General features: G+C 43.1%; 1 protein-coding gene across 1 annotated transcript in view; it reads left to right on the top strand.

Moving 5' to 3' along the window:
• Nucleotides 1-1,118: 1,118 nt before the first annotated feature.
• C11H13orf42 (chromosome 11 C13orf42 homolog) overlaps nt 1,119-16,684 on the top strand; it is a 35,685-nt gene continuing 20,119 nt past the window's right edge. Inside the window, exon 1 of the mRNA XM_075563543.1 lies at nt 1,119-1,532. Within this exon, the coding sequence (XP_075419658.1) occupies nt 1,119-1,532 (414 nt within the window). The remainder of the gene's footprint in view (nt 1,533-16,684) is intronic.

The following is a 16,684-nucleotide window of genomic DNA, read 5'->3' as shown; positions in this document are numbered from 1 at the left end:
TAATAATTAAAAAATAACTCCCCCCCTTGCTAAATCATAGACCTCTTTGGATATCTGATCAAACCATGGATCCAACTCTTCTTTCCAACTTCCTCTCAAACAAAAAAAAAAAGAAAGAAAAGAAAGCTTTTAACACATATTACCTGTCATATTTTCGATATAATTTCTGAGAATTCATAGTCTCCTCTAAAGCCCACTCCAAATTAAGGAAACGCTTGTCCTAGATAACTCCAAAGTCCAGCTCTCTGAAGTCTGAAATAGTAACGGATGTCTAACAAGTGAATGCAATAAGGATGCTTCTCATATTTGCCCGAGAAAAATCCTAATGGAAACATCCCTGAGCTTTCTACATATTCATACATTGCTCTTAAAAAAGCAGCCGATATCCGATGTGGACTGGTCCGTTTATATTCAAGTACGCTTACGCTGCAGACGGTGTGCGCTACCTGAAAGTCGCCACCCTCCATTCACAGCTGCTTTTGTGCAGCCAGTCACGAGTCGGCCACCTGAGTCCGCTGGCTCTGCACACCCGCCTGCTATCCGGTGACGGGCTCCTGCTCATTCCTGAGGCACAGGCTAGGCTCCGGGGCACAGCTTCTCAGGCGTCTGCCAGTCCTGCCAAGAGCCCTGGCCGTGCCCGCGCTGACCTAGCTGGAGCATTGGATTTTAAACAAACTGCTTTTGATTTTGAGGCGACCCTCCGAAGGAGGAATTCGTTTGAACTCACAGATTCAGTGGGGCCAGCCTAGCCAGGCCAACATGTAAAAATCGACACCAAGGTCAAGTCACAGACGGAGTTGGGAAGAGAAAATAAAGAAAGGGAGCAGAGTGCACTGCCACCCTGCCCTAATCAGCGGGGACCTTGGATGGAAGCGCACAGAAGGTTTTTGTACCAAATGGTTCTCCAAAGCCAGTCTTTGTCCTGGCAGGTTCTTTCTGGCACCTTGGCTATTCTGTGTCACTGTCCCCCCTGAGAGATGCCCAGGCCACCAGCCTAACCCAGCCAGCACTCGCCGGGACCCCTGCGGTAGATGGCAGCTGGCCTGCTTACTGTCGGTCTCTCCAGCAACTAGATCAGGTGGCAGCTGGCAGGAGCACTCCGAGAGAAACCGAGCACCATGTTCAGGAAGCTCCACTCCATCTTCAGCTCTGGCCCGGAGAGGAAGGCAGAAGTAGAGAGCCAGTACTACGGCGGGGCTGGCTCGGCTGTCCGGCTCCTTCGCAGCAGTTCCATGTACGTAGTGGGAGACTATGGGGAGACCTTCAGCGAGTCCCTGAAGAAGTACAAGAGCACCAGCAGTATGGACAGTGGCCTGTACTACTCGCAGCACGAGGAGGACCGCGCGTGGATGTACTCGCGCACCCAGGATTGCTTGCAGTACCTGCAGGAGCTGCTGGCCCTGCGCAAGAAATACCTCAGCAGTCTTCACGACCTAAAGCCCAGGCATGCTCAAGGGTCATCGTCCACGTCCTCCAAGTCTTCCAAGGCAGGAAAAAAGGCCTTTGTCCAGACAACTCCCAGAGAAGTAAAGGTAAGCCCCACTGAGCCCTGCAGCTCACTACAGTCCGTTCAAGTGCCCAGTGCCCAGTGCCCAGGAATTCCCCCAATAGTCTGGGCAACATGCCCAGTCCCCACTTTCTAGCCTTCCACAACCTCACTGACACAGGTATCAGCTGAGAAGGAGTCCCTGAGTGCTAACCTAACAGGCTGGGCTGTGAACGAAATAGTTGGAGGGGCAAAGTGCCTTGGAAGAAAGGCCTGGTGATCCACTTCAGAAAAATCCACCACTCAAAACCCTCTGCAGCAAAGTACGGCTCTGATAAAGTAGGGAGTTGGTCGGTCACCTTAGGTTAGAATCAACTCCAGAGAAATTGTGGTTTTATTTAGTAGTCCTCAGGGACTCTACATTGTCATCTCGCCAGCTTTGGGGAAATGAACGAATCCCGTGTTTATTTTTTGTGCTGATGAAAAAGGAAGTAGTAGTTAATGACAAGTACTGAGCCCTAGTGGCATTCTGAGTAAGGTACTGGACTGCTGGCCACAGATTCAAACGCATGAGGCAGTCTGTGGGAGAAAGATGAGGCAATTTGCTCCCACGAAGATTTGTAATCGTGGAAACCCTCTATAGGTCGCTATGAGTCAGAATGGACTCCATAGCAGTAGAGGTTTGCTTTACAGAGTAGGCCAGTGGGGAGGCCTGCACATGTCTCTCATTCACTACTCAACAACCTAAACTAGATGACATTTGTATGGCGTATGGATGACAGAGTCTAGTACAGAATTATCGATAAATTCTCATTATTTATTTATCATTATTAAGGATAATTATTAGCATATCTAACAATCCAAGTGAAATATTTTTATGAGTTACCATACTGATTGCCATCAGTTCCAACTTATGACGACGCCCATGCTGCAGAGTGGAATGTGCTCTGTACGGTTTTCACTGGCTGATTTCTCAGAAGTAGATCACCAGACCTTTCTTCTGAGGCATCTCCAGGTGGACTTGAACTTCCAACCTTTCTGCTAACAGCTAAGTGTATTAACTGTTTATGTCACCCAGAGACTAGATCCTTTGAATATCTAGGGGGTCAGCCCCATGCAAGCCAACTAAGGGAAGGAGTTGTCAATCTGTACATTGGGCCTAAGTATTTGGTTGTTTAGTCCCAGAGCTGTGCCGGAGACTGGAAGTCTGAATCTGGAGAGACGCAAGCATGAAATTAGTGAATGAAAGAATGGGGTTTGGTGTTGTTGCTGTCCTTTATAATTATCATAGGACTTTTGCATATCTCATTGTTCTCTGAGCATTCCAGTGATGCTTTACAAAAAGAGGCTCATGGACTCGGCTTTTGTGTGGTAGGTCACTTTGGGACATGGTCCTGAATTCATCCAGCTCTACCCAGCCTCAATTCCTAGCTTTTTTATAGCTGTAGTTGGAGGCTGTCTTACCTTGTACATTCATCACTCACTTTCCTGATCTACTGGATGGAAGATGTTCAAAACAGGCCTGTCTCTTCCATTCTTGCTGTTGCCCTAGAATGCTCTCAGGATGGGCCAGCTCCATCAATGTTGAATGACTGATTGGTCTGCTATCAGATTGCTAGGACTTGCCCTAACCCAATGGTATCAGCTGTCTGCATTTTATACCAGGAGGGAGTTGTTTAAACAATCATTTTAAGCTCTGAAAATATGTTTACATTACATATGAAAATAATAATAATAATATATAATTTATCAAGGGTTCATGAGGGCGGGAGGGGGGAGAGAGGGAAAAAGGAGGAGCTGATACCAAGTACTCAAATAGAAAGTAAATGTTTAGAAAATAATGATGACAACACATATACAAAGATGCTTGATACAATTGATGTATGGATTGTTACAAGAGCTGTAAGAGACCCCAATAAAATGATCTTTAAGAAAAGTCTACATTGGGACTCATGCAAAAGAATCCTAGTCCATCTGTACTGATACTGATGCTGTGACTAGCCAGCTGTAGATTGATGGGTCAGTTACCTTTCCTTGGGGGCTACTTCTGTTGGAGGTGGAGGTTCAGTGGCTCCTGGACTCCCTTATAGCTTCACTAGCTTCAGGCTCTAGGTTCTGGTTAGATTTTATCTAGACACTACACTTTCCTGCACAATGCAACGCACTCTGGTAGAACTTGTCTCCATTCCTCATTGTTCCTTCCCTTGTTTGGAAATCTGAAGAGGGAGGGTTAGAAATAGAAAAACTGCTATGGAACCGTAAGAATTGCTGAAAAGAGGCACAGACAGGGTACTGTGTATGGAATTTCTTTCTTTCTTTCTTTTTTTTTTTTTGGCTTTACAAAGAGAACTTTATTCTTTCTTCTTTGAGGTACAGGACAAAGAAATGTAGACATGGCTGCTTAAAAAAATAAGGTTCTCAACAGGTCGGCTGTAGAAAGTACTGGTCTTTTCAACATCTGAGGTGCCTGCATTCCTTGGAGATCTCCATGTCTGGGCATTCATGTTTTACTGAGTCAAGAATGTTTCCAGGGCAAGAATCTTGGCTTCAAATGAAATGATTGTCTCCTAGGAGCCTGGTGGCATAGTGGTTATGCATTGGGTGAAATCTGCATGGCGGGCAGTTTGAAACCAGCAGCAGCTCCACATGAGAAAGACTGGGCTTTCTACTCCCTTAAACAGTCTCAGAAACCCACCGGGGTGGGGGGTGGGGCAGGGGGTTGCTAAGAGCAATTGCAGTGAATTTGGGTTCCTTGTTTGCTGATGGGAGTCAGCATCCTCTCTGCCTGCTGGCTTTGCTCTCCTTTGATGTCTTGTAGAGGAGAGACGGGAAGCAACCATACTAGGTCAGCAAAGAGTTGACCAGAGTAAAGTTTGAATTTAAACTCTATTATTTACCCACAAAGGAGCCTCAGTGGCACTGTGGCGAAGCACACATCTGCCAGCCCACAGATTGTTTGGTTGAAGCCACCAGTCACTCCCAGGAAAAAGATGAAATGGCTCCGTGCTTGGCTCAATAGGCTTGAGGTTTGAGTCCACCTGGAGGAACCTCAGAAGAAAGTGCTGAAGATCTCTTTCCAAAAAAAAAAAAAAAAAAATCAGTCATTCTGGATTCCTAATGGGTCAAAGTTATGAGAAGTTCTTAGCCATAATCCCAAAGCCTCGAGGGAACAAAGCAGGGGGGTTGGAGAATCCGAGCCGTAGTCTCAAGGGGACACTAACATCATTGGGGTCCCACAATTCACAAAGACCGCACAGCCTAATGTGGTGAGTAGTGATTAGGGTCTTAAAAGCTCACGATCAGACATCTAAGGTGCATATGAGAAGATTAAAGAAGATAAAATGAAAATCAAATATGAAAATAATTAATGCAGTAGACGATCAGATCATGCAAATATCAGTCTCCACAACTATTGAGACCAGAAGAACTAGATGGTATCTGGCCATCACTACTAACTTCTCTGAAAAGGATCACATTAGGAAGTTCTGGATAGAGTGGGAGGAAAACGTGCAACATAACTCAAAATTATAGAAGAAACCAGGCTTGCTGATGGAACAGATACTGGTGGGACCTCCACGACTATGGCCTTTACCCTTCAGGTCTGGAATGGAATTCACTTCCGTGTTAGAATAAGTAACCAATTAAGACCACAAGGTCAATAATTTACTCAAGGAAAGAGTTCAGAAGGTTAGGGAAGAAGACGGGGTTAGGAAACAGAAAATACAGAAAGGAAGTGGGGTAAGTGATGGTACACTGAGGGAATTGCAATGAATGCGTGGAATAAGAATGTGAACGAGCTGGAGAGTGTAAACCTATGATTTCTGTAAACCTTAACCAAATTCACAATAGAAAGATCTTTACAATATTAGTCATTCAAGACTTCTTTGGAGTACAGTTCTACTCTGACATAGATGAGCTGGAATTGACTCAAGGATAGCTATTGTTTATTTGTTCTTTCCAGCTGTCTGCCTTTGTCAGGTTAAGTGAGGTAGGTAGTTTATTGTGCCAACCTGACCGATAAACACATGTGGGGCTAATTGAAGGGCGGAGGGATAAATGGCTTGGTGAGCCTCGCCTTTCTAGTTCTCAGGTCTCTTGCTTTCTGATGGTTGGACCAGGGTGTAGCTCCTTTAGCCAGTCCCCTGCTTCTGCTGGCAAGGCTCACTTCCTGCAAGACATCCCTGAGGAGATGCCACATGAACCCTACCCTGATGCAGCCGTGGGTGCTGGAGCAGCCGTGTGGAGACCCCTGCCAGTGCTGAGGTGCTTACACATTCACAGACTCGGCTTTCCTACTGCCGTCGGCATCATAGTGTGTGTTTTGTGAGATGGAGGAGGACTTTGTGGATTGATGGTGGACATATGGGTTAATGGGTTAATGTTAGACTTGTGGGCTTGGGAAGCACTGGGCTGGGATGTTTTCTTGATGTGCACTTACCCTTTATATAAAACTCTCTCTTATACACGAGTTTCTGTGGATTTGTTTCTCTAAAATACTCAGACGAACACATTGATTTAACTTTCTGTGCCTCTATTTTTGAAGTGTGAAGTAGAAATAATAACAACCTTTGTGAAGAGTTAGCAAGATCATGGGTTTGATAGCACTTAACAATTCTAGGTACTAGAGTATGTATTGGCGCCCTGATGGAGTAGTAGGTTGCCTTTTGGACTGCTAACCATACAAGATCATCAGTTCAAAACCACTAGCCCCTCCCCCTCCCCCGAGGGAGAAAGCTAAGGCTTTCTACTCTTGTAAGGATTTACAGTCTTGAAAGCCCATAGGGACAGTTCTACTTTAGCCTGTCGGCTCACTATGAGTCAAAACGGACTCAATGGCAGTGAGTTTGACAGTAAGAGTATATATATACTCTTTAAGCAAATGTTACACAAACTGCTTTCCCCCTCCAGTTCTCTTAAAGATAGAGCAGGATTCTTGGAGTGTGTTGAAAACAGGTGCAGGCTCTGTGTTTGGCGAGGTGGTCCATGGCTGCCTCTCCTGCACTTGGAAGGTCATTCTCCTCTTGTATGGAGAGAGAGAGAAAAACCAACCCCTGCAGCTCTTCAAGCTTCAGGACAAAGGGCATTCTTTCCTGTGGCCCCTTGTAATGGGTTGAAGTCTGTCCTCCAATGGTAGATGCTGCATTTCTAACCTTTACATCTGGAGACGTGACTTCTGGTCTTTGCAGATATCGTTAGTCAACATGAGGTCATTCTGACAGCGTGGGCTCTACTCCAACATGACTAGAGTCCTGATAATTAGGGGAGAAGAGAGACAGCCAGAACCAGAGGGAAAACATCTGTGTGAAGACAGAGGCAGAGATTAGAGTGATATTGCCATCAGCCAAAGAGACCCTAGGGTCCCCAGAAGCTGGAAACGTGAAGGAAGGATTCCCTGCTACAACCTTCAGCGGGGTCATGCCAAACAGATACCTACAATTTGAACATGTAACCCCCAGAACTGTCAGAGAATATTCCTGTTGTTTAAAGTCACCTTGTTTGTGGTTCAGTACTTTGTTATGCAAACCCTAGTTAACAAATGTACTTTCCCAGAATTAACTATTCTCCTTTCACGAATATTAGCATAAGCACACATAAGGTGTGTATTTTTTACATGAGTATGGATGTAGCATTTTTAACATGATTATGTGGGTTGATATGTTAAAACAAGGATAATACTAAGCCAATAATAGACATTGATTCAAGTTTATTTAATGTATAATTTGCAAGTTGGGGTAAAATTTAGACTAGAGAGTAAGAAATGTTACAAAGAAGAAAGTAATTTTGGTAGATTTGTGTGTGTGTGTGTGTGTATTTAGATCTTTATTTTTAAAAAATTTTATTGGGGGCTTATAATTTTTGGTACATTTTTATACTGCAGTTTGTCAATAGTAAAACAATTTGTGGTCAATAGGACTTTACACAGCATTGTCTGGGGAAAAATTAGAATACTTACTGATTTATCCTAAAATAGAGATCTAGTCTCACCATCACTTTTCTGTCAGTGTGTCATACTGTGGTAGTTTATGTGTTGCTTATGTGATGTTGGAAACTATGTCACTGTTATTTCAAATGCCAGTGGGGTCCCCCAAAGTGAACAGGTTTTAGCATAGCTTCTGGACCAAGAACAGAGAATGACAAACGACTCCATTGGCCACTTTGAAGGAAGTAGTTACTGATAACTTTATGTATAGCTTCAAAACATTGTCAGATGCGGACGGCCTCATTAATGAAAACAGCATCATTGGAGATAGTGCTGGAGAATGGGTCCCTCCCATCAGAGGGCACTCAGCATGTGATTGAGGGGGAGCTGCTTTCCCAGATTGGAGTTGACCGGGGGTGCCATGAGGGCAGTGAAGCCTGGGAGAACGGAGCCTTGGGGATCTTCATTTGCCAATGGGCACAACTCAAGGTAAGGAAAAACATCTACAAAAATCTGTGAATGATCAGAACTTGGAATGTATCAAATATGAATCTATGAAAATTGGAAGTTATCAAAAATAAAATGGAATGAATAGCGATAGGAATCCTAAGCACTAGTGAGCTGAAATGGACTGGTATTGGCCATTTTGAATCAGAACATCATGTGACATACTCTGCTGGGAATAACACTATCAAGAGGAATATCCTGGCATCCACTGTCAAAAAGGACATTGTAAAATCAATGCTTGTAATACAATGCTATCTGTGATAGGATTATATATGACCACCTTCAAGGAAAGCCAATCAATACAACTATTTCAAATTTATGCACCAACCACAAAAGCTATTGATGAAGAAATTGAAGAATTCTACCAATGTATTCAGTCTGAAATTGATCAAGTGTGCAATGAAGATACATTGATAATTGTTGATTAGAATTCAAAAGTTGGAAACAAGGCAGAAGGAGCAGCAGCTGCAAAATATAGTCTTGGAGACAGAAATGAAGCTGGAGATGGCATGATAGGATTTTGCAAGGCCCATGACTTATTCATAGCAAATACCTTTTTCCATCAACACAAAAGGAGATGATACACATGGACTTCTCCAGATGGAATACATAGAAATCGAATGGACTACATCTTTGGGACCAGGTGATGGAAAATCTCAAAATAGCAGCTGTAAGAGACCATCAACTGCTTATATGTAAGTTCAGGTTGAAACTCAAGAAAATTAAAACAAGTCCTCGGGAACCATAATACACTCTTGGGTATATCACACCTGAATTTTGAGATCTCAAGAGCAGATTAGCTGCATCAATCATTAATTACCTGGTGAACTATGGGAGGATATCAAGAACATCATTCCTGAAGAAAGCATGAGAGGAATAAAAGATCAAAGTGAATATTCAAACACTCTGAAACTTGCTCTTAATTGAAGAGTAGCTAAAGCAAATGGTAGAAATGATGAAGTCAACGAGCTGACTAGAAAATTTCAAAGGGAAGCTTACGAAGCCAAATATTATAATGAAATGTTAAAAGACCTAGAAGTGGAAAACCAATAGGGAAGAACATAATTAGAATCTCTTAAAATGAAAGAACTGAAGAAAAATATCCAAGCCTTGAGTTGCAATACTGAAAGATTCTACGGGCAAAATATTTAAGGATGCAATAAACCTCATAAGAAGATGGAAAGACTATACAGAATCAGTGTATCAAAAATAAGTAGTTGATTTTCCACGATTGCAGGAGGGAGCATATGAGTAAGAACCAATGGAACCGAAGGAAGAAGCTCAAGATGTACTGAAATCATTAGCCAAAACCAAGGGTCCTGGAATCGATGGAATACCAAGGAAAATGTTTCCACGAGTCATTGAAGGACTGAAAGCACTCACTTGTCTGTGCCAGGAAATTTGGAAGGCATCTACTTGGCCAACTGACTGGAAGAGATCCCTATTTTGTACCCATTCCAAAGAAAGGTGACCCTATAGAATGCTCAAATCATAAAACAATATCATTGAAAAAACATGCAAGTAAAACTTTTCAGAAGATTATCCAATAATGGTTGCAACATTACATTGACAGAGAACTGCCAGAGGTCAGGGCTTGCGTTTCACTGACTATGCAAAAGAGATCTTGGGGGAGTTGGCTATACAGCCAGGGCTGATCTTTGGAAGCAGCTTGGATTTGGGTTTGCTCTTGTGGGATGATGGAAGTAATTATGTGGCAATAGGGGAGTGGGGTCTATACCTGCCACCTACCTAGGTGGTCTAGGAAGGAATGAAGTAACAGCCTACTCAGAGGGCAGGTTGCTTATATGAGCCACTTAGTGTGGTGACCAGGACTAGAGTCCTGGAACAGCTGATAAACAGCTAGTAATGTGAGCTGGGAATGGCTTCTGGACCCTGAGGATTTCAGTCTTTGCTTCAATTCCCAACTCCCTGCCTGAGATTTACAATCCCCCGTCCCCTATTGCAGTTTGTACTTGTGTTATTATGCTAAGACTTTGCTCATGGACTGTGTGTGTGTGTGTTATTTGCTAACCAAAGACATTTTTTAATAAGCCTGGAAATTGCCGTGCCTTACGATGAATGGGGTGGGGTCTGGACATGCAGTTCCAGAATGGAGGATTAGTTTTGCTGAGTGGACCTGAAGATCCCCTGGCCTGTAGGGAGAGTCAGTCTAGTCACTATTCATGCCGGCTCCGGGTCGCCCTGTAGAGTCACTGCCAAGCAGATCAGTAGGCTGTACTAAGCTTTTTATAGTGGGGAGAGGGCTGTGAGGCTATCAGACAGGAGCTCCCTTGGCTTGGGCCAAGAGCCAAGCCTCTTTATGCTTATATCAGTGCCAGGCTGGTCATGCAGAGCTATGTCCCTGTAGCTCTGCTGGCCAGCCACTCTAGCTAGCTCCTGCACCTGGAAAAATTGATCAGGAGGGATGGAGATCTGAGTTCTGATGGCTAGTGCTGAGGGCTGATGACTAAGAGGAGTCTATTGGCATATGTTGCTTCTCTTTTATTTTAATTTGTGTCTACTTATCTTTATGCTGAGAATCCTGCAGTCTGGAAGTGTCGGTTATCTTTCTCAGTGGCCTTACGGTCTCTTCAGTCTCCCATGTGTGCTACTTGGTTGCCATCTTGCTTCTGACCTCAGTCTTTTCTTCATTTCTCATGATGGTACCTATCAATCCACTTGTGAAGAGTGGGGCTTTCTTTACACTGAGTTGTAACCCATATTGAAAACTGCTGCGTTAGTCCAGGTGGACTAGAGAAACAAATTCATAGACACTCAAATGTGTATAAGAAAGAGCTTTATATCAAAGAGAAGTTGTACATTAAGAAATCATCCCAGCCCAGTCCAGATCAAGTCCATAAGTCTGATATGAGCCAAAGTGTCTGATACCAGTCTGAAAATTCCTCTTCAGACTCATGCAACCCATGCAATGACACCGAATGCAGGAAGGTCGCAGGAAAGTCTTACGGAATCAATAGAGGTAGAAGCATCTCAGCGCTGGCATGGGTCTCCACATGGTTCCTCCAGCTACAAGACTCTGGCTGCCATTAGCATAGCCCCATGTGGCTTATCAACAGGGATGTCTTGCATGCAGAGATTATATCTAGTCTCCAGTAAGCTATTATCTCCTTCATGCCTCCAAATGAGGTAATCAGGTTGTGACCTGATTGACAGGTTAGACTCCACCCCTTCACAAATGGACAGATTATGTAACTGCCACAGCTGCACTCCTTGATGTTCATCAATAAGTGCTTCGAGTCTTCCTTGTGAACTAGTTGTTAAATGTAGAACTATTTAAAAATCCAATTACATAAATTTATAATTAATGTTATAAATAAAGGCAATAGATGTTATATATGCTTTTGAGATTAAGTTTGCCTACTACACTTGCAGGATAGGGATTCTATATTCATAGCATCCGGAAAACCCTAAGAATAAGGGCTCCCAACACCTACAGCATTAGGTGTTATGTACCAACTCTCCAATGGTTAGGTTCATGAGGTACTTAATTTACTGGGCCAACCAGGCCGATAAACACATGTGGGGTTAATTGAAGGATGGAGGGATAAATGGCTCAGTGAGCCTTGCCTTTTAAGTTCTCAGGTCTCTTGCTTTCTGATGGTCATACCAGGGTGCAGCTGCCTTAGCCAGTTCCCTGCTACAGCTGGCAAGGCTCACTTCCTGCAAGACATCCCTTAGGAGAAGCCACATGGACCTACCCCGATGCAGCCCTGGGTACTGGAGCAGCCTTGTGGAGACCTGTTAGGGTCTTGTCCAGCGAGACCCTCACGCAGTGATCTGGAGGGGCAACGAACCTGGATGGGAAAAAGAAAGAGAGACATGGGACAAGACAAGTGCTGATCAAGCCCGTTTATTTTGCCAAAACTCTGGGTATATATTCACAACAGAGAAGGAAGTGGGAGGCACATAATCCAATGAAGCACACCGTGTAACAACCACACACTGTACAACAACCAATCAGCCACATGTTCCCAATAAGGTACAAAGGGTGCGCAACAGTACTCAAAGACATCGTGGTGACGTACGGGTGAACTTATCACTATGTTCCTAATATGGTATATCTGCAGTTCAATGGGTGCTCAGTACTTTGACTAATGGCAACAAGATCAGTTATCAGAACTGCTCATGCTACAGTAGCTTGGAATGTGGGGGCGAAGTTGGGCAGGAAACAAAGCCTTGCTGTTAGAAAGTGGCCAAGTTTCTGCTATGTGTCTGAGGCCAGGGTCTTAATGGCTATTGGCTCCCAACAGAGATCCCTGCCAGTGCTGAGGTGCTTACACATTCACGGACTCGGCTTTCTCCTGCAGTCAGCGTCATTGCGTGTGTTTTGAGAGATGGAGGAGGACATTGTGGATTGGTGTTGGACATATGAGTTAATGTTGGACTTGTGGGCTTGGGCAGCACTGGGTTTGGATGTTTTCTTGATGCACACTTAACCTTTATATAAAACTCTCTTATCCATGAGTTTCTGTGGATTTGTTTCTCTAATGTACCTAGACTAACACAATTCACTACTACCACAACCCTAGGGATACGTATTGAATGTATACCTACTGCCATAGGGTCAATGCTGACTCAGAAACTCTATGTAGCGTTCCTGATACTGTCATCTTTATGGGAGCAGACGGTCTCATCTTTCTCCTGAGGAGTAGCTGGTGGTTTTGAATCACCAACCTGTGGTTAGCAGTCCGGTGCTTACCCCACAGCACCATCAGGACTCCTTATTGAAAATGCAGTAATGTTTATGCTGAACGCCTTCTTCTGATACTATGTAAATGCTTGTGGGTGAATTTGATTAGTTTTGCAGTTAGTCTCACCCAGCCAATCCAAGGGAAAACTACTGTCTCACATTTTGAACATATTTGATCCTGGAAATTTCATTACTAATTGTGACACTCAGATTAATAGGTACTATTAGTTCATGGGGGTATTATCAGTCCTTCAAAGAAATAAGTATTCTATCTGGAAAAAATAAGCTGAGTCCCAGATTAGGTGTGGTGGGAGTGGAAGAGACTTGGAAAATTATAACACTGAGCCCACAGTATGTTACATATATGCTAAGTGGAAAGACTCCAGCATCAAGCACATTCTATAGGAATTCTTTTTTTCCCTCCAAGATAGATTTATTTGTTCTTTTGGAAGTATATTCATATTTTTACTGAATGTTCATATTTCAATATTCTTCACCAACACAATGTGTGCCAACTCTTCTTTTTTTTCATTGTCTACTTTTGACATGCATTTGAAGTGATTGAAAAAACTATAGCATATCCCAAGGTCTCAAGTAGAAAGAAATTCTTCTGAAAACAATGATGGCAACACATGCTCAAATGTGAGTGGCACAACTGATGTATGGATCTATAGGGATTCTTTTATTAAGCCTTAAACATGACCTGGAGTAAAGAAACCATCAGCACGCACACAGGGCATAGGCCAACGGAGTCTACCGACTTACATTTATGAAGCTAATTATGGACAATAGAAAAATGAGATCATCATAAGATCATGACTTGTGCAAGTCAACTCATTCCTATTGCAGGCAGGACTACAAAGACAGGGAATGACCTGGGATAGATAAACAGTTGTAGCTTAAAATAAGATACAGAATTGTTTGACTACCTGGCTATATAGTGGTTGGATATGACTCAAGATGTAATCCTGAGTGATAGGCATGACTTGCCTACAAGATAATATCATGACCCCTAGACTTTAACTTAGATAGCATCCATCTGATTGGCTATTTTGGGAAATGCCAAGAAAAGTTTCCCAGGCCTTCATATGAATATCCTTCTAAAGATACATGCTTTTAACTACACTCCTCCTGGGGGCAGCATGCTTGCTACAGACTTGTGTAACATAAACACATTGCTGGTTCAATGATAAGCAGGCATTGGTGACGTATCAGAATTCAAATGGCATCTGAATTTATGTCAAGATATACATAAATGGCACTAGGGCTTTTGCTGCAGACCACAACCTTCCACTGACCAAGTACTGTAACATTCAATCTCTCACGCACATATGCAGTTAACCGGAATGGAATGTCTAATGCAATATATATGCTTTCCCAGGAAATCCCTTTCCATGGGGAGGCCTCAATGTTGCTGGCAAAGAAGAATCATCTCATTGAGCAGGACATTGGGATGTACAGGGCTAGGTACAATGCAGCCTTTCCAGAGAAGTCTCAAGTTCCTGAGATAGAACATTTCCAGGACTGAGAAGGAAGCAAGGTCACCTTTTTTTTTTCAAGTTCCTTGTTGGGGCAGTTACATAATCTCCTGTCAAATTGTGAAGGAGGGGAGTCTAGTCTGTCAAACAGGCTATAGCAAATGAAGCCTCTGTGTGGGCATGACCTTCTCCTGAGGATCCTGGGAACTCCTATCTTCCTCCCTGGAGGCGGGAAGAACACTCTCTCTGCTGGTCTCCTAGCAAGATATTCCTGTTGACAAGCCATATGGAGCTACACTGATGGAGCCAGAGCCCTGGAACTAGAGGAGCCATGTGGAGACCCATGCCAGTGCTGAGATGCTTCCACCACCACTGGATCCACAAGACTTTTCACCTACTGGCCTGTGGTCTTCTTGCATGTGTTGTGTGAGTCTGAAGAGGACTTTATAGACATATAGGCTAGTATTGAACTTATGGACTTGATCTGGACTGGGCTGGGAAGTTTCTTAACATACAATTACTCTTTGATATAAAGGTCTCTCCTGCACACATATGAGTGTTCTGAATTCGTTTCTCTAATCAACTCAGACTAGCACACTTGTTTTTTTTTTACATTTTATTAGGGGCTCATACAACTCTTATCACAATCCATACATCAATTGTATAAAGCACATCTGTACATTCTTTGCCCTAATCATTTTCAAAGCATTTGCTCTCCACTTAAGCCCTTTGCATCAGGTCCTCTTTTTTTCCCTCCCCGCTCCCCCCTCCCTCATGAGCCCTTGATAATTTATAGATTGTTATTTTGTCATATCTTGCCCTATCCGGAGTCTCCTTTCCCCCCATTCTCTGCCATCCATCTCCCAGGGAGGAGGTCACATGTGGATCCTTGTAAGCAGTTCCCCCTTTCCAACCCACTCACCCTCAACTCTCCCAGCATCACCCCTCACACCCTTGGTCCTGACGGTATCGTCAACCCTGGATTCCCTGTGCCTCCAGCTCCCATATGACCAGTGTACAACCTCTGTCCTATCCAGTCCTACAAGGTAGAATTCGGATCATGGTAGTTGGGGGGAGAAAGCATCCAGGATCTGGGGGAAAGCTGTGTTCTTCATCGGTACTACATCGCACACTGACTGACCCATCTCCTCTCCTAAACTCCTCTATTAGGGGATCTCCAGTGGCCGACAAATGGGCCTTGGGTCTCCAGTCTGCACTTCCCCCTTCATTCACTATGGTATATATATATATATATATATATATATATATATATATATATATATTCTTTTTTTTTTGCATGATGCCTTATACCTGGTCCCTTTAGCACCTCGTGATCGCACAGGCTGGTGTGCTTCTTCCATGTGGGCTTTATTGCTTCTGAGCAGACTAGCACACTTGTTTAAGGCTGGACTATTTTTGTCTTATCCAGTGGTGTTTATTATTGACAGAAGGTCTATTTCATAAAAGTAAAAAAAATTAAATCATTTGTTGGCTGTGACTTATGGTAACACCACATATGTCAGAGTAGAACTATTCTCTATATGGTCTTCAGGATTGACTGTTCAGAAGCAGATGAACAGGCAACCTTTTGGTTAGTAGCATTGCACATTCATTGCTTGCACCAACTCGTGACTCTGTTATAAAACTGACTCTTTGTAAAGTAGACTTTCCTGTAATAAGATCCTGGGTCTTAGCTGATGCCACCTCTCACCCTAGTGGTCAGCCCGTCAAGGAGATGCTGAAGTAGAAGTCAGAAGGGTATAAGCTGTGCTGTGGGAAAACTGGTAAGGATAGAATCCACCTGGGGATCATCAAAGACCTGCCTGGAAAGGCCCTGAAAGTCCTGACTAGTCGCTCGGGCATTTAGTGATTGAAATTAGAAGCTGTCAAAGACTGCGAAGGTGGTGGTTAGAGATCTCACGGTCCACCTTGAAAGGGTTCCTGCTGTTAAAGTACAGGGACATTTGACAACAATTAAAATAATAATAAATAATAACTGATAGAAAGGTATAATTACGTTAAAAGTCTATGATTTTGTAACAATACTACAAATAAAAAGCTCATCGGTCACTTTGGGAAATTCCTAGGGTGTCACTTCATTACCACGAAGGAAGGTACATAAAGGGGAAGGATTCAGTATAAGGATACATCCTGACATTCCTGTACAAATTGTGTTTACAGGTGTCCATACAGTTAATGAAGGAAAGTTCCTCTTTATATCAGAAGTACAGCTAATGAATGCTGGCAGAATGCAGAATTAGAAAAGGAATATTTTACAATTATTAATGCAATAAATGAAGGCGCTGGCTGCTAAAATAAACAAGCAAAAATGTTGAGAGTGAACCTTTAGGATAAATCAAGTCCAATTCACCAAAATCTTCCATCAATCTTAATATCACTCAAAGAAGAAAATATACATTGGATACCTCCATGTGATACACCAGAAGTATACACCAACATCAATAAATTCTTACTTTCCCCCAAATTAAACTATTAATCTCTCAAGCTTTTAGATGTGCATTTTCAACACAGCAGCCACATATAATTATCTGACTTTAAGAATGAAAAAAAGACAGTTACTC

This window comes from Tenrec ecaudatus, chromosome 11 (assembly GCF_050624435.1).
Source record: "Tenrec ecaudatus isolate mTenEca1 chromosome 11, mTenEca1.hap1, whole genome shotgun sequence".
Taxonomy (NCBI): Eukaryota; Metazoa; Chordata; class Mammalia; order Afrosoricida; family Tenrecidae; genus Tenrec; species Tenrec ecaudatus.
This window is presented reverse-complemented; position numbering and strand designations above follow the sequence as displayed.